General features: G+C 42.9%; 1 protein-coding gene across 1 annotated transcript in view; it reads left to right on the forward strand.

The window, feature by feature from the left end:
- LOC135186555 (ALK tyrosine kinase receptor-like) overlaps positions 1-19,253 on the forward strand; it is a 203,259-nt gene that overhangs the window by 148,179 nt on the left and 35,827 nt on the right. The window contains exon 9 of the mRNA XM_064164356.1: positions 13,804-13,966. Coding sequence (XP_064020426.1) covers positions 13,804-13,966 — 163 coding nt within the window. The remainder of the gene's footprint in view (positions 1-13,803; positions 13,967-19,253) is intronic.

A 19,253-nucleotide genomic window follows, 5' to 3' on the forward strand; every position in this document is an offset into this window, starting at 1 on the left:
TTAGGTCAGTGATCTTGTGGTAGGATCTATACACAAGCATAGGCTACAGAGGTCTGACTCTCTGAAGGAACATCAGGTGATGATGTAGTTCCCTAAGGCAGCTGTTTATTTCCTTCCAGAGTACCTACTGGTTAAGTAACACAAAGGACATTAGATGCCATGCTCACACTGGAGACCAGCCTGAAGTTTGGGTGCAGAGTTGATTTAAAGCAGCTGTGTGGGCATTAGGCTGGAAATCTTGTGGCTGTAGGCTTTTCTTATCATTTTATTGCTTCCTGCTGGAACACTGTTCCTTCCTGGAACAATGGGACATCTTCGAACTCCTCTGCTCCCTATCTTATCTGTGGAATGCAATTTAAGAAAATGCTTGGACAGTAGGAATCATAGAACACTTTGGGTTGCAAGGGCCACTCAAAGGTCATCTATTCCAACTGCTCTGCAGTAAGCAGAAACATCCTTAATTAGATCGAGTTGCTCAGAGTCCCATCAAGTTTGATCTTGAATATCTCCATGGATGGGGTCTGTCCACATCTCTGAGCAACCCATTCCAGTATTTCACCACTCTCATTGTGAAGAGCTTCCTCCTTATGTCCAACCTAAATCTGCCTTACTCTAGTTTAAAACCATGGAAATAGTGTGAGTCAGGTTGCTGGGGTAGAGAAGGTTACAAAGTGATTTTAATCAATTCCACTAATTTGTTACAAGATTTGGGCAAAACTCCAAGGTGGTATCAAAGACAGCTTGCCTGATTTCTGGGCTTGGTCCTCAGTCCTGCAAATGTTCTCCCTAAGCTTGTCTCCAGCCCTTAAGGTTTTCTCTCCTTTGCACCCTATGTGAAGATGGGGCAGAAATCAAAGAAGCTAAGCTGCAGCTTCTTGCAGTGGGAAGTCTTTGCATTTCTGAGCGTCTCCACAGAGCTGAAGTACCTTTTACCCTCGGTGTTGTTAAATTTCTGCTCTCAGCAGACACTGCAGATGCTTCTGTGGTCCAGGAACTATGCATTTTACCCAGCTTTAGTTATGTTACTTTCTGCGTCCTGTAGTACATTTAAGGAACCTTAGAGTGATTCTGTCACAGCCTTTACTTTGATGGCCACTTGTTTACTGTTGTCCAAGGGAACCAGCACCATCAGCACCACTCTCAAGTCCCCAAGACTGCACTGAGCTCAGCTAAAAGTAATTACAGCTAATGTGATCTTTGGCTTGTGTGATAGATCACACATTAGAATACCTCCTTCTTGACAAATCATATGAAAACAAAGACCTGTCTTCCTGAGGAGGCAACAGGATAAAAAAATGCCCTCCCCAAGCTTGCTCAGCCTACACAGCAGGAAGTGCAATCTGAAGAACAGGTAACACTTTGTTTACATGACAGTGAATCCAAAGAAGCTTTATTGCTTTCAAGAGGATGGACCTCAGTTTGCTCCTGTGTAACTGAGCGCAGCTTCTTACATGCATCTCCTGGGTTCGCCTGTGCTTGGAAATCCATTTTTAGCAGAAGCCATAGTCATCTCCACCAATTTCCCTGTCCTCTGTTTTCAGACCCTCTACCTGGAGAATTACTTCTTCAGCTTTGCCATTGTGTGTTGTGGCTTGGCATCATAGGGGTGTCTAGAGACAGGACAAGGGGGAATTGTTTTAATGTGAGCGAGAGTAGGTTTAGGCTGGATCTTAGGAGGAATTTCTTCAGTGTGAGGGTGGTGAGACTCTGGGATGGGTTGCCCAGAAAGGTCATGGAGGTCCCTGGAGGTGTTCAGAGCCAGGTTGGGTAAGGCCTTGGGCAACCAAGCCTAGTTTGGAGCCATCCCTGCCCATGGTAGGGAGGTTGGACTAGATGATTTCTGAGGTCACTTCCAACCTGACCATTCTGCATCTCCAGAATACATACACCAAAGGTGCAACACATAATGCAGCCATGCTGTGAAAGATCCCAAAGCTTCCAGAAGTCTATTAACCACTGACAAGTATCACACATGGGATGTCAGTTGTGCTGTGTAGAAGATCCCATAGTTTCCAGAAATCTTTTAACCACTGACATGTATCACACGTGGGACTTTGAATGTGCTGTGTAGAAGATCCCAAAGTTTCCTGAAATCTGTTTAGCACTGACAAGTAGCACATATGAGATGTTGAATGTGCTGTGTAGAAGATCCCAAATTGCTACAACTGATGTGGTAGTTTTGCTCTCTCCAGTTACTTGATGGTGACCAGCATCACCATCAAAAAATTCTTGTAGGTTTCTAGTCACATGCTAGCTTGCAGTGCAGGGCAGCCACAAGATAGCTGATCCCAGAGCAATGCAAGTGCTTTTTGATGAATTAATGACCTGTTCTTTGCTGAAATGCCAGCTTTTTGCCGAAAGGTTGCAAGTGTAACTGGATTCTAGAAGCCTGCAAATAAGTTGTAGGAAGATTAAAGTAACTTTAGTGGCGCCAGGGGTTTAGATTGAAAGTCTGTGCCTGTGCAGAGAGCTGTGCACTCTTTATTTTGATGTAAACCAAGCTTACTTTGGCCTCATTTTTTAATTGATTAGGTATTAGTTTAAGTAAAACTGAAAGTGGCTCAAACCATAGCATCTCTCTACAGAGTTTAACTACCAATTTAAGAAGTCCATTTCTGTCAAACCAGTGCAATTTCCTTTTATAGACAAGCAAGAATATGGGAAATTCAGACAGATAGATAGAGTGAGCTGTAATGAGAAACTCTAGGTAAACAAATTGCTATTATGGAAACTGGAGGAGAAAAAATGGGATTCTCAGTAGGCAAAAAGAGATAACAAGACACAGAGCAATCAAGCTTTAATTAAAGATTTCTGGTGCTTCTGAATAGGCTGTAACTACCAAGAGGATAGCTTCTCTTTTGATGTTCCAGCTTCTCATTCATCCCTCTGACAACTTACTCGTGTCAGGGCACACAATGGCATGTTGGGAACTGTACAAAAATACTACTCTTTTTTCCCTTCCACTTTTGCATTGCTCTACAAGTCCAGTAGCAGTTGTCTGACCACATTTTCTTGCATGGAAACTGTCAGGAAAACATTTTCTCATCCAGAGTGGATGAATGTCTTCCTTCAGTTCTGGTCTCTTCTGTGCAACACTTAGTGGTTGCAAAGTCTTTGTCTTTTGCATCAGGGAGAGTTCCCTTACAAGTACTTACACGGCTGTTTCTCGGAAGAGCTCTGAGTCACATTAGTTAATCTGATGAAGGAGCTGAAAGGAACAGCAGAGTGAGTATTAAGTAAAAGAAAATTGCATTTGGTTGCTCTTTGTGTGCAATTATACTAACTGAACTGTTGGCATAACACAATAAAAGTATCTGCAGGATTGTGGGTTTGTATTAAGCATCAATTAACACAGCTCAGTGCTCTCCCCACAAGAAAGGTAGCATCTTAAATAGCGATAGAAAAATGTTCTGAGTTGGATGGTGAAATCTCAGATTATGTAGATGTGGATTTCTGTATTTCAGTGTTTGCAGTTGCTTTCTCTGTAGGAATGTAAATAGCAAAGGTTTAATACAGAAAATCAACATACAACCAGATCCCAATATAGCAAAGTTGGACTGGCATAACTTCTTTCCAGAGTTTATTGGTTATTAACAGGCCAATTCATACATTTGACACCTACATTTTACAGCTACTCACTCTTAATAGCAGCTAATAATTATGCAGAAACTGCTATAAGAAGAGCCCAGAGAAGTTGTGGATACCTCGTCCCTGGAAGTGTTCAATACCAGGCTGAATGAGCCTTTAAGCAATCTGGTCTAGTAGAAGGAGTCTCTGCCCATGGCAGAGCGGGATGGAGGTAGATGATCTTTAAAGGTCCCTTCCAGCTTAAGCCATTCTGATTCTATAAGTCTCTGGAAAGGTTTTGAAATAATTTTGTAGTTCCATCCAATTAGTTCTTAGTTTCCTAATCATAGAAACACTCCACTTGGAAAAGAACCCTCAGGATCATCAAGTCCAACTGTTATCCCTACTCTACAAAGTTCACTCTTAAGCCATATCCCCAAGCACCACATCCAAATGACTTTTAAACACAGACAGGGTTGGTGACTCAGCCACCTCCCTGGGCAGCCCATTCCAATGCCTGATACACATTTCTAATCTCTTCTGTGACTGTGAACAAACAAATCCCAAAAAGTTAGTCTCTTTTAGCACCTTTTCTGGAGCACTCCTACTATCTCTTTAAGTGAAACACAGAAGAAAAAAACAAATTAATTTCCTTCGTGCTGCTTTCTCAGTTTCTGGTTCCAGAAGGCAGCAAGCAACAAGCCATTCTCACTGCTGGTCAAAGTCAGTAATGCCCTTGATTTCTTATACTGAGCACAGATGATTTCCTACAAGGATACCCTGATTGTGTTCCCTTTATCTGGGCACTTAAGAAAAATCTGAAGCATGAATCAAGCTTTGAGCATTTCTCTGAACTGATACTAGAGATCAGACTGGCATACATTTGTCATCAGCGAAAATGCTCTTGTTAAAACTGAGACATAACCAAGCCTTCCTCTGCTGCCCCCTTTAGAGAGCAGAAAGAAAGAGGTAGAAATAGCAATTCCAGGAAGAGTTGAAAAGCCAGCATCCTGCCAGTCTAACCATACCTGTGTAACTGGCTCTGGTACTGCTGGCAAGGCCAACTCATCTCTATGATCATTTTATGTCCCATTACTGCTATTGAGTGAACTCATTTAAGAGTTGAGGGACTGTCAGCACAACCCAGTTTTGCCATTTGCCATTGACATAGCTTAGGAACTTTCCTCCCTCACGTTATTGAGATTTACCAGACTAGCTCAGATGGCTTGGAAGTAAGATAAAGCTCTATTTACAGCAAAGCTAAATGTACCAGCATGTATACACAATGTCAACAAGTATTTACAATTGTATACAAATTAGAAATAATACAGAAATCCAAACTCCCTCCCAAACAAAGGAAACTTCCCAGAAGGGGCTCAGGGCTACCTTCTCTTTCTCCCTCTGCTTTCCCAGACAGACAAAACAACCAGCAAAGCTTATGTTGTTATGTGTTAGCCAAGATTAGTAGAAAAGATATTGTAGCAGAGTAAGGAGGAAGCAAATAGATCCAGCATCCCAAACCAGAGTGGGACAAATTGTTGACATTTTGGCTTTTTAGCCCTCTCAGCAAGTCAAAAAAAAAAACAGACTTCATCGTGATTTTCTTTTTACAACCAATGATCTCATTTCTCTCATTAAAATATTCCAGTTAGCCTCAAACCAGCACAGCCATCATCTTGCAAACCCCACTCCATTCGTCTCTGCCCAACGTCATCCTAGAAAAGGTAATAATCTCAAACTACAGCTCACAGGCCACTGTTAAGCTGAACCCAAATAAAATAGAAAGGTTTTTCCTTCCACTAAACAGGTCTCTTGTAGCATATTTGGGCTACAGACTTCCAGCACAGACCAACCCTGGAATTACTGGGAATACATAAGTGGGATTGCTCCTGCACTGAGTGAAAGGTATCTGCCTCCACACCATGGTGCCCTGGAATTACTGGGAACACATAACTGGAATTGCTCCTGTGCTGAGTGAAAGGTATCTGTCTCCACACCATGGTGCCACTGGCAGCCAAATGTTAGTGAAGGTGAAGAGGAGCAGTTTCCCACAAGCCTCTGATTGTTCAACTATTGTAGAGGAGATTGTGCATGATTTTAGAAACAGATAAAGCAAGTATTCTGCTTGGCATTGAATTTGATGACATCTGCCTTAGAGGAAAAAGTAAAATGAACTCCCTGAGGGAGTGCTAAAAGAATGAGTTGCCTCCAGAAGTTTAGCCACTGGGATTGTAATGCTCCTGAAGCATGAGACCTTACAGCCCTTATTAACAGTTTGGTTTATTCTGCTGGAAGCAGGAATAACCTCTTGGCCTGAGCAGAGGTGGTGGCAGCAAGTTCCGTGAGCTGCCTACACGTTCTTTTAAAGCACCTTTAGATTTCATCAATGTGTTACTCTAGGTTCCAAAATCAGCCAAGTACCATAGTACTTGGTTGGTAATTTACTCAAATCAAAGTAAAGTTTTGGGTTGGAATGAGTTGAATCTCAGTTCAAACCAGCTTCCTTTAACAAATACCAGTTAATACCTTTAGGACCTTGAGCTAAAATGGCCATGTCTGGTTTGCAATGCGGAGTTTATGTGCTCTCTGTTCCAGTGAAGCTGTTTTCTGTGCTGGGACTACAAATGTGCCTTAGGCTTTGCTCCATTCTTTTTCCTTCATTGTTGCTAGTTGTTATTTGCAACAGTGCCTGCAGCAATGCTGCCTTGGGCTCCAAGTGGTAGCAGAGCTTCAAATTAATTAGTCATTTAAAGTCTTGTGGGGTTTTGTTCTTTTTGCTTTCCAAGAGCAGGAGGACATCACTCCTCTCTGCTGTAGTTGAAATCCAGCACCTTGGTTGCTCTGCATACCAGCTATCCAGTCAAGCTGTGTGAGAACTAGAATTTCTGCTGTACAAAAGAAGATAAGCATGAATGAGTGAGTATGGAAATACATCAGCAAATCTAATTTGGAAAGAAGAATCAGGAAGAAGGATTTTTATTTTTTCTAATCTGTTTTAATAGAGCCAAGATGGCATTTTTTTGGCAGCAGTAGTGGCTGTGGTACAGTTAGATAATGCTTGGATCGGATGATCTTGGAATCATTTGCCAACTGTGGTGCTCTGTGATTGTGTTTTAATAGAGCCAAAATGGCATTTCTTGCAAGATGTTGTTGCTGGAACCTTAACAACACACTGGGGAGATTGCCAGGGAGCTTGAGGAGGGTGAAGATGCAAAAGACCAAGTGTTTCCTCTGCCACATTTCTCATGACAGTGGGAGTTCTGCCAAATGACCTGAAGTATAAATGATTCCCTGAAATCAAATACCCCAACTCTGAATCCCAGTGTAATCTTCACTTCTCGTAGTTTCCCCTCACCTTCCACAGGAATTTCCATGTTTTAAGCTCAGTTAGTATCTTGCAGTTGCCAATGACAGAATACATAGGGACCCTATGCTAAACTATCTGAATGCTCAGCTCTTTCTGGAAACCAGGCATCTGTAATTTGTGTGAAGTTGGGCAAAACTCCAAAATCTACCCCTAGTTTGGGAAGATTTAGGCTGGAGAGTCCTGCTTTTTGCCATTTTTTTTCATCACTTGTGCACTGATGGGAAAAAAAAAATCTATGCTTCTCACCCAGCTGCTTAAGGATTTTCAATTCAGTGCTGCTGGCTTAGTCTTTGGAGATTAAAATAATGCTTCAAATTGAATTACTGTAAACTGCTGTGGCATGCAGCAGCCTGCAGAAGGGCTCTCTCTGAGCTCATGAGACATGCTGCAGTCATTTCTGGAATCAAGAGAAAATCAATACCTCTCAGAGAGCCAGTGGTTATTCTTACCTTAAAAAAAAAAAAAGTGGTGGGTTATCTAAGATGGGCAGTGCTCTGCTTTCTTACTGGGTTAATGGTTTAAAATCTTGGGCTGCTGTTACCACTACATATTACAGGTTGGCTTTGTGAAATGTTTGAGCAGAGAGAGGAAAGTGCAAAGTTTTTAGTCTGTATCCAGAACTGTAACTAAAGCACATCTGTCCTAATTATGTTGTAATGAGGGGCAAGTTCTTCCCAAGCCATATTCTGTCCTATTTAATCCAGCTCTGAAGCTGTTAGATGTTGGACTGCCATTCAGTCATGTATGAAAGTGCACATAAACAGCAGGGATGGAACTGCTAGTCAGTGCAGCAGTGAGGAACAAGGAGATTGTGAAACACCTGGCTATAGGTGTCACTGAAATTCTTGGTGGTTCAGCTCAGATGCTGTTTGCTTTACTAAAATTCTTGGTGGTTCAAATCACAGCATCACAGAACTGCTTCTGTTGGAAAAGATCTCAAAGCTTATCGAGTCCAAGCGTCAGCCCAACACCACCACAGCCTTTAAACCACGTCCTGAGGTACCATGCCTACACAGTTTCTGAACACCTCCAGGGATGGTGACTCCTCCTTCCTGGGTAGCCTGTTCCAATGCCTGATCACTCTTTCAAGAAAGAAGTGTTTCATATTGTCCAACCTAAACCTCCCCTGCTGCAATTTGAGGCCATTTCCTCTTATTCTATCACCTTATAGCTGGGAGAAGAAACCAGCTCCCGAATCCAGTGCTGTCCCCCCATGGGTCAAACTTCCTCCTGCAATGTTTTAAGCAAGCATTACTACCCAGCTGTACTACTTCTGAAACTTGTCTTCTCCCATTCCTGTGCACCATTTACTAAAACAGAGCAAGCAAATGTGTCTACTGGCACTGACTACAGCAGCTGCAGAACCTAGGAGGCTTTACATGAAATCTTGTGTATCACACTGTATCCATTACTTCTTTTGCAATCTCTGCTAGTACCTCCTGTGCTCAGTCATCTCCAGAGTCCTTACATCATAATCCCTCTATAACTTATCTGTGATTTTTCATTCCATGTATTTTCATGCTCTTAAAAGCCAGATTCCAAGAAGTTAGATGTACTTTCACTAATCTTATGTTACCAGCACTGTCTGCTCTTACCATCGTGCTGCCTCTGCACTGGAAAGTGAGCCCCCATAGTCTGTCCAAGAAGCATAAAATACAGAAGATGTGGTTGCTTCAGTTCAAAGTCTGAAGGTGTAATGTTTGCAGCAGGAGGATATTTTTCTTCTGTTCCTCCAGAGCATTTGGCTTCAAAGGAAGCAGAGGGCCATTAAAAAGCTTTTTGGAGTAAGATGTAGTTCATTGATCCCCCTGTCCCTGGAACCCAGTGGGAGTCAGGAGCTGCCAATTTCAGGTCCAGTACTGTGTATGTGATAGTATAGAGGTACTTTTAGCAAGCCTAAGCAAGCAAATACTTAAGGAACAGGATTTATATAATGGGAGTAAACCAAACATGTAAAGCCTAACCATAGCAGCATGCCATGGTCTGTCCTAGGTTTTATCACTTCCAGTTTTCTGTTTTCATTCTCATGTTTGGAGCTTATTGTCCCATTGAAGGTCACCTGCTTCTACCTTTGGGAGAACATGTTTGATATTTCACCAGAGACATCCAAATGGCTTCTTTCTGTTCCAAACAAAGACACTTACCTGCCTGCTTTTCTAAACATATGTTTCAGTGCAGGTGGCTTAGCCCACTGGGATATTGCAGTGTTAAATCACTTTGATAGCTGACAGAGTGAGTCTCTTGTCTTCCATTTTGTGTGAGATTTTGCCTTGGGTTTGAGGTTGAGGATTTTTGTGAGAATAAACAAGTAACTTCTGGTGCAAGACTGCAAATACCAGTTCAAGAGGGACAGGAAGCTGCTTGAGAGAGTTCAGTGGAGAGCTACAAAGATGATTAAGGGACTGGAGCATCTCTCTTATGAGGGGAGACTGAGAGAGCTGGGGCTGTTTAGCCTGGAGAAGAGAAGGCTGAAAGTGGACTTTTATCACTGTCTACAAATATCTGAAAGATGGCTTTAAGGAGGATGAAGCCAGCCCCTTTTCATACCCTGTGATAGGATGAGGGGCAAGGGACATAAACTTGACCACAGGAAATTCCATCTCAACATGAGAAAAAAGTCTTTACTGCAAGGGTGCTGGAGCCATGGAGGAGGCTGCCCAGAGAGATTGCGGAGTCTCCTGTTCTAGAGATCTTCAGAACCTGCCTGGATGTGCTCCTGTGTGATCTGTGTGGTCTTGCTTTGCAGGGGCTGTTGGACTCAATGAGCTCTGGAGGTCCCTTCCAACCCTTAGCATTCCATGATTCTGTGTGGTTTTTGCTTTAGGAACATTGAGAACTTGATGCATTTGCCCTTTTACCTATGGTTCTTCAGTTATTTGGGGGCTACATTGGAGGCCAAGGAGGAGAGGGGAATTCCACCATTTGCGATCTACTAATGCTAAGGCTCATGCCACCCACTGCAGAAAGATTGGAGAAATAAATAAGTATGTTCATATCCCTGTGAGACATAACAATGGCAAAATCTCGAGGGGACACTTGCAAGGGAGTTCTGAGGAGCTTGGTGCAGATTTTGCTCTAAGAAGGGGGAGGTCGTTCCCTCAGAAGTACTTGGACTAGGAAGCTTGCTTAAAGTAGTAATTTTGCAGTGCTTCTTGGAATAACCAAGAAGGTTTTTCCAAAATACCAGCCACTTAATGTCTTAAAGTCCTGCCAAATTATTTGCTATGTTGCACAGAATCATAGAATAGCAGGGGTTGGAAGGGACCTCTGCAGATCATCAAGTCCAACCTCTCTGTCAAAGCAGGATCACCTAGGGCAGGCAACAGAGGATTTGCATTAAACTTTTTTGTAAGATGGAATTTAGGTCAATTTTGGAATTACTTGTGAAAAGTTAATTCAGACCTTCTGCCTGGCTAAACTAATGTTTCTCCTTCTATTTCTGGTATGTGAACCTCTCCAGTAACAGCAATGGTAGAACTACTGGCATCTCTCATCCAGACGCAGGCAGACCATCATTTCTAGACCAGATCTACTTAGACAATAGGTCTGAATTCCAAGAACTAATCAAACTAATGCTCTGTCTAAGCTAATTAGTACCGTTGCTGAAAGAGTCTGTATTATTGTTCAGTCTGTGTTGTATTGCATTAGCAGAAGCTGAGGAGAAAGCTGTATTTTTTGGGAAGGCCGTAGGGAGGGCTGGTGGCTGGCTGGCCCAATGTTTGTTTGCAGAAATAACATCCTTTAGATGGATTTCAAATCTTTTGGCTTTAATGGCAATAGAATTAACAAACAGAGTTTATTACAGTCATGATAAGGTTGGAAGAGACCTTTGAGATCAAGTCTAACCACTAGCCTAAAGCTCCCAACTCCACCACTGCTGCTAAGCCACTACCACTAAACTGTGTCCCTCAGCATCACATCCATGTGTTTTATGAATACCTCTGGGGATGGTGGCTCCACCACCTCCCTGAGCAGCCTGTTCCAATGTGTGAGAACCCTTGCTGTGAAGAGATTGTTCCCAACATCCAACCAGAACCTCCCGTGGCACAACTTGAGGCCACTTCCTTGTCCTGTCACTTACTGCACATGAGAAAAGACTGATCGCTACATGGCTCTGCCCTTCTTTGAAGTAGTCATGAGAGTGATGAGATCTCTCCTCAGAGTCCTCTTCTGAAGACTAAACAACTCCAGTTCCCTCAGCTGTTCCTTATAAGGCTTGGGTTCATGGCTTTTCATGTGCTCCAGCAACTCAATGCTCTTATAGTGAGGGTCCCAAACCTGAACCCAGTACTCAAGGTGTGGCCTCACCAGTGCTGAGTAGAGATGGACCTGCTGGCCACACTATTCCTGACACCAGCCAGGATGCCACTGACTTCTGTGGCCACCAAACCAGATTAGATTGAGTATATTAGTTTGTTATTAAGTATGAATAGTAAATCATGTTAATAGGATGCCACTGACTTCTGTGGCCATCGAACCAGATTAGATTGAGTATATCAGTTTGTTATTAAGTATGAATAGCAAATCATATAAGAGGCACCTGGTCCATTTATGTACCTTCTAAATCTTAGTTTTGATTACATGTGAACCATTTCCTGATATCCTAGCAAATATGTCAGAGTGGGTTTTACAAGAGCATTGTGGTCTTGCAACTATGTTGGCCCTAATAATGAATCTTTAAGGATAAATAAGGTATTTTAAGCATCAAGTATTTAATTATTTTTTAATTGGATCAGCATAAATTTGCAACACCTCAGTGTAGAAATCTTCTTGTACAGAACCAGTACTTCCCACTGATGAAAATGACTGTAGTAAAGAAGCATTGATTTGCACCCAGCCTAGAACGTGCAGAGCTGAGTGCTTGTTTTACAAGCCTCAGTCAGGTGTTTTGCCTTCTGAAGCCTAGCTTGAATCTCTTGTGAGCACTTAATTATTTGAATACAATTAGTTTATTGTTATGGTTTAATCACAGATGCTGTTGTGTTTACAGGGGGTTATGTCATTAGCAGCTTCTTTCCCATGTAAAATATGTCTGCAGAATCTGAAAAAGCTAAACTGCACCACTCTTCAGGTTACAGGTGTGCAGTCTGCCAGCCCAGGGAGAAAAGCCCAGAACTGCACGGTCTGGGTTGCATTTTAGTCTACTCTAATCTTGGGGCTGTTAAGCATTAGCAAAAAAGAGAGCTGTGTTCATAGTTATGATAGTGTTATGAGGCTTACAGGAAACAGCTCCTCTTCATCTTCACTAACATTTGGCTGCCAGCAGCACCGTGGTGTGGAGGCAGATACCTTTCACTCAGCACAGGAGCAATCCCAGTTATGTATTCCCAGTAATTCCAGGGCACCATGGTGTGGAGGCAGATACCTTTCACTCAGTGCATGAGCAGTCCCAGTTATGTATTCCCAGTAATTCCAGGGCACCATGGTGTGGAGGCAGATACCTTTCACTCAGTGCATGAGCAGTCCCAGTTATGTATTCCCAGTAATTCCAGGGCACCATGGTGTGGAGGCAGATACCTTTCACTCAGTGCATGAGCAGTCCCAGTTATGTATTCCCAGTAATTCCAGGGCACCATGGTGTGGAGGCAGATACCTTTCACTCAGTGCATGAGCAGTCCCAGTTATGTATTCCCAGTAATTCCAGGGCACCATGGTGTGGAGGCAGATACCTTTCACTCAGTGCAGGAGCAATCCCACTTATGTATTCCCAGTAGTTACAGTGTTGGTCTGTAGCCCAAATATGCTACAAGAGACATGTTTAGTGGAAGGAAAAACCTTTCTATTTTATTTGGATTCAGCTTAACAGTGGCCTGTGAGCTGCAGTTTGAGATTATTACCTTTTCTAGGATGACGCTGGGCAGAGATGAAAGGAGAGGGACAAGGGTTTGCAAGATGATGGCTGTGCTGGTTTGAGGCAAACTGGAATATTCTAATGAGAGAAATGCGATCATTGGTTGTCAAAAGAAAATAATGAAGTCTATATCATTCGTTGCCAATGAGAGGCTCCTAGAAAGCAGCAGAATGGTGCATGCTATTCCAGCCTAGGCCATTCCTGGCTGGACTTATAGAATCATAGAATCAACCAGGTTGGACGAGACCTCCAAGATCATCCAGTCCAACCTATCACCCAGCCCTAGCCAGTCATCTGGACCATGGCACTAAATGCTTCATCCAGTCTTTTATTAAACACCTCCAGAGACAGTGACTCCACCACCTCCCTGGGCAGCCCATTCCAATGCCAATCACTCTCTCTGTGAAGAACTTCCTCCTAACATCCAGCCTATACTTCCCCCAGCATAGCTTGAGACTGTGTCCCCTTGTTCTGTTGCTGGTTGCCTGAAAGAAGAGACCAACCCCCATTGAGGGATAAAAAGCCAAAACATAAGCAATTTGTCCTACTTTGGTCTGGGATGTTTGCTTCCTCCTCACTCCCCTCTAGTATCTTTTCTATTAATTTTGGCTAACACATAACAATGTAATCTTTGCTGGCAGTTTTCTTTGTCCAGGAGGAAGTTTGGATTTCTGTATTATTTCTAATTTATATATAACTGTAAATAGTTGTAAATATATTGTGTGTGTATTTGCTTGTACATTTTGCCTTGCTGTAAAGAGAGCTTCATCTTACTTCCAAGCTATCTGAGCTAGTCTGCTGAATTTCAAGTACTGGGAGGGAGAAGTCCCTAACCCACCACAGATAGCTTTCAGGATATACAGGTGAAAAATACCCAAGATACACAGCACTGTGAGTCTTTTGGGAAAAAATATGAGACTGTTTGTTCTGCCTCAAACCAGTGGCAGTGAATAAAATGCATAAGAGCTTCTTGATTTTTGGCTGTTCAGGTCATGCTTCGTCTATGTCTTCATTTCAGATCATTGGTTATTCACAACATGTGGTGCCAGCGGCCCCTATGGCCCCACGCAGAGCCAATGCAATGATGCCTACAGGAACTCCAACCTCAGTGTACTTGTAGGAGCTGAAGGGATTCTCCAAGGCATTCAGATCTGGAGAGTGCCAGCAACCAACACATACAGGTAAGGGAACCATTTCCAGTTGTTGTTGTGTAACTTTGGGGTTAAAGGTTCTTGAAGTTGCAGATACATGCTAGGCATACATGGTTACGTTCAGATTATTGGCTGGATCTATACAGGGTATACTTCTTGCTAATCCTTTGCCTTCCAGTCCTTCCAGTGTCAGATTTCTTGTCTGGAACATGCAACTTTTTGATCAAAGAGAAAGAAGCAAATAGCTAAGGCAGACATATCTTTAGCCTGCACAGTTACAGGTTGTGAGAGCTCTACGGCTAAGTGAAAATAGAGTTGTTTGACCTGCCGAGGCCAAGGAACATGAAATCATAATGAATCATAGAACCATAGAACTGTCAAGGTTAGAAGAGACCTTTGAGATCATCAAATCCAGCTGCTGAAATAGAGCTTACAATCCACCACTACTGCTAAACCACTACCACTAAACTCTGTCCCTAAGCACCACATCCACTTGTCTTTTCAACACCTCCAGGGATGGTGACTCCACTACTCCACTTGGGCAGCCTGTTTCCCCCCACCTTACTCCAGCCTTCTTTCAGGCAGTTGTAAAGGTTGATGAGATCTCCCCTCAGCCTCCTTTTCTCCATGCTGCACAGCCTCAGCTGCTCCTCGTAAGACTCGTATTCAAGACTCTCTACCAGCTTAGTTGCCCTTCTCCAGACCTACTTCCAGCACTTCAATGTCCTTGCAGCAGGGGCCCCAAAACTGTACTGAAGATGTGGCACTACCAGTGCTGAGTAGAGTGGGAATGATTTTTTTCTTGCTCTTCTTGATAATGTGAGGCACAATTCCTCTCTGTCCAGATGACACAATTGTATATCAGCATTTCTTATGGGACAATTTGCATCAAGCTGTGCTCAGCATCTTAACTCTTTAGAATCTAGACATTGTAAATTGAGCCTGTAAGCCTGGCTTACTACTGTAGAATTGATTTTTGGAAGCCAACCACCTCAATGTTTAGTCTTTATGATACTGAAGGTCCTCACACTTAAATCCCTCTATGGAGTTATTTTCAAAGGGGGATGATCAGATACAGTTCAATGCCACTTAATCAGATTTTTAGCAATCAGTCTTTCTTTTTGCTTTTGCTGGGGGGGGAAATATAATTGGAGTTTAGTATCTGAGTGGTACCATCAAGCCATTACATGCATCAGCTTGTAAGCAGAGCTGTCTGTTTGAATTAATGGCTGTCTAGTGGTGTATGTCATTGCAGCATTCCCTGTTGAATATAGCAATGGTATCATGGATCTCAAAGTAGAATATCCCACTGAAGGCTTTGGGCAAATTTCAGTTAAATTTTACTGGCACCTTCCCTTTTTTTTTCTATTTTCTTTTTCTTTTTGCCTTTTTTCATCTTCCCTTTTTTCATCATTTTTCATCTTTATTTTTTCTTTCTTTATCTTTCTTTTTTCATATTTTTAATCCTTTTTTTCCTTTTCTTTCTTTTTCTTTTTTTCTTTTTTCTTTCTTTTTTTTTCCCCTTTTTTTCTCCCCTTTTGTTGTTGTTGTTGAAAAAGAACATCAGTGTTGAGGATAGATATCAGTCCCTACAGAAGCCTACCACAGAGCAGTTTTGACAAACTGGCTGGGCTACACTAGTTTCAAGTTCTTTCTGAGTCCCTGCTGACACAAGGATTGATGGTAATGAAAAAAAAACTCATTTATGATATTTTACTCAGCTATCAAAAATGAGTTGCCTGAGGCAAATAGATTTTTTTTCAGGACTGGCATTCAGTAAATATGGTTATAAAATGTAGTTCAAAAGAGAAGATGTCACAAACTTACAGCACTGTCATTTCTTTAATATCACAGCCCAAGAATAGACAGAATTCCAGTGCAAGTGTAGGCTGTTTTTTGCTACACAGTACAAAGCACAGGTCCTGCAGGGAGGACCTATCTGTTTAAGTCCTATAAATGACCTAACAGACTCTTAGGTTCTGCATAGATAATAGATAGCTAATGTCATTGGTAACCTATATATAAATGGATGACATTCTCTTCTGCGCCTCCTAAGGCTATACTAGAGAATTCATAGCCTGGGGAAAGGAGGCAACTGTGGGCTTAAATTAACTTGACATCTCCCTGATTCTGAGCTACCAAAGGGGCAGCAGAGTACCCCAGTACAGCATAGCCCTAGGAAAATGTCAAGTTGCAATATCAATTCTAGGGCTTACCAGTATCTGGCCCCACTGCCTGTATTTAGCTGTCCCCTGCAGGCCTGCTGCACTGAGTCATATAAGCCAGCCTGATAGCCATCTCCAAAATACCTGACCTAGAGATAAAATCCCCCAGCTGACTATTGGGCTCTTAAGAAATCTGTTGTTACACCCTATCAGTGTGTTTTGCACTGTGTAACATAGAGCAGCAAGTTGCATTCCTGATAACTGCCTAAGAAGGATGAAGGTGGTTGTGTGAACGTGAGGCCCTGTTAAAGTGCAAAGGCAGAAAGCTCAACTTTACACAGAACTCTACTAGCTAAGGCTAAGCATATCCAGAAAATGATCTGTGAAACTGTAGGCAGGCTGCAGCATACTGTAGATGGCTTCATGTGAAGTCTGGAGTCCTACATGCTCCAATGCTGATATGGATGAAGTCATCTGGTTTGCTCCTGCATGACTGCATGTTGTATAACAATAAAGTTAGGCCACATAAAAGAATATTTTCCTTTTGTATTTCCTTCTAAGCATTCATAAGGTCTCCTCATCATATCTCTAGGCTTATGATGAAGTATGAGAGAAGTGAACTGTAAGAAATTACATATTACTATGCATTATCTGAATTCTTTCCATACTTAAAGAAGGAGTCTTTGATCTGTTTTGCTGAGTGCTTTATTTATGGAAGGACACTTCCATTGTCCTCTCTTTCCTCTGGTTCCTTCTTGTAAGATAGCACAAGAACGTGGCATGTGGAATGCAGTGTCCTCCTGATCTGGCCAGTCTAGGTACTGCACTTTCTCATCTCCTCAAAATTGACTCCCATGTTTCCAATACCTGTCTACTTGGTGGTGGATTTTTTTTCCTCTAGCCCTGGCTGTGCAGTCTGATCTGTGCATCCTGATCTTTCCTGAAGATGCAGTTTTCTTTTTCAATTCCTGCAAGTATCATAGTAGAAGAGGAAGACAGTGGAAAGTATTCTGTGTTCTGGTTGTACTTACTCAGGATCATCTGAATCTTTCTTCAGGGCCAAAAGGGCTAAATTAATTCCTCTGTAAAAGAAAGGAAAAGGGATCCTGCTAAATCCTGAAGTCCAGATAACCCATCTGTTTAAATAGTGACACCCATTTTGAACAGAGCATGACTGTCACCTGAATTTGCTGGTGTGTGTTTATCTGCAGTGTTTGAATGAGGCCAAAATGGATTCTCCTGAACTTCCTGACATTACTGTTTGTGTGCAAAATCTGTTCATAGAATCATAGAATGGTTTAGGTTGGAAGGGACCTGAAAGCTCATCCAGTTCCAACCCCCTACCATAGGCAGGGACACTTCCCACTAGAACAGGTTGCTCAAGACCTCATCCAACCTGGCCTTAAACACCTCCAGGGAGGGAGCAGCCACATCTTCCCTGGGCAACCTGTTCCAGTGTTTCACCGCCCTCACTGTAAAGAACTTCTTCCTAACATCTAGTTTAAATCTCCCCTCTGCCAGTTTAAACCCATTACTCCTCGTCCTGTCATTACAAGACCTTGTAAATAGACCCTCCGCAGCCTTCCTGTAGGCCCCCTTCAGACACTGGAAGGCCATTCCAAGGTGTCCTCGAAGCCTTCTCCTCTCCAGGCTGAGGAGCCCCAACTTTCATAGCCTGTCCTCATAGGAGAGATCCTTCAGCCCTCTGATCATCTTCGTGGCCCTCCTTTTGCTCTCACACAGAAAAATATGGCCCCTGATGAGCTCTGCCAGCTTGCTGTGCCTGAGAGTGCACCTCATTAACCATTACAAAATTCTACAGCAAATCAACTCAGTCTACAGATTCATGCAGCATCTGTTAAGGGTAGCCCAGTGCTGTGTCCATCACTTTTTCTGCTGGCTCCAGTGCAGCCTTACTAAGGAATGATTGCTTTGGTTATCAGCAGTGGCATGAACATAATCATGTCACACTGCAAGGATCTAATGTGCTTTATGAGGCACTTGATGCTCCATAGTTACTTTGACATCAGAGCTTCTTCATGCCATCTGCCTCAGAGCAGTATCTAATTGTTCCTGATGCTAATCAAGTTGCTGTCTGAAAGGGAGTTGGCTGCTCAACGTGTTCAGGGTGCTCAGCCATGATGAGCACAGCTGGTTTGTTCTCCTCGAAGGCTGTTCCTGTGGAGGAATGTCCTGGGCAAAGACCAACCACAGCTAGAGGAAAGGATGAGTTAAAGTAGAGCACGTATCATAGAATCAATGGGTTGGTAGGGACCTCTAGAAGTCATCTAGTTCAAGCCCCTCAGCAGTAAGCAGGAAAATCCCCAACTACATTGGATCGCTCAGAGACCCATGAAGCCTGACTTTGACTGTCTTCAGGGATGGTGTCTGCTCTGCCTCACTGGGCAATCTGTTCCACCACCCTCATAGTAAGGAACTTCTTCCTAATGTCCAGTCTAAGTCTACACGGCTCTAGTTTAAAGCCATTGCCCCTTGTCTTATCACTACTGGACCTTCCCATCAGATCCCTGTTCTTACGTTGAGAGATCCTGATCTGGTCACAATACTCCAGGTGAAGTTTCATCAGAACAGAGAATTATACTGTAACTGTTAGGAAGCTGAGAGGACACGTTTTGTTATCAGCCTTGCAATCACTATTTATATGCTCCAAGTTGAATTTTGCTCTCATGGGAAATAGCTGCACAGCTACTAGTGTCAGTGGACAGGCACTGGCTTATTTCAGGTGTAAACTGAGCGTGCTGTACCACCACTCACTTGCTCAGAAAGCTGAGTAGCTCTGTCTTTTGTCGCAGCAGAGATGTGTGGTTTGACAGTGTTTTTATAAAGTCCTTAGGAAGGAAGAGGAAGCAGCTAAATCTTTGAGTACATCAATGTCACCAGCAGTAAGGACTTCTGTATCTTGACTGCTTGAAATAAAAGTCCCAGACCTGCAGCAGCCAGTGTGTGCAACTAGCTGCTCCTAAGTGAGGTGGTTGTAGTTACTGAGTTTAGCCAGGGGGCTGCTACCTTCCTTATTTACTGCAGGTCATGTCCTGTTCACCTACTCTTTCATATGCCTCTGGCCCCGGAAATAGGAGAGCTGTTTCCCATCTGGTTCATGCTACTGAGACTAGGCCACAGAGTTGTTTGCT

The sequence above is a fragment of the Pogoniulus pusillus genome, chromosome 25 (genome assembly GCF_015220805.1).
Source record: "Pogoniulus pusillus isolate bPogPus1 chromosome 25, bPogPus1.pri, whole genome shotgun sequence".
Lineage (NCBI taxonomy): Eukaryota > Metazoa > Chordata > Aves > Piciformes > Lybiidae > Pogoniulus > Pogoniulus pusillus.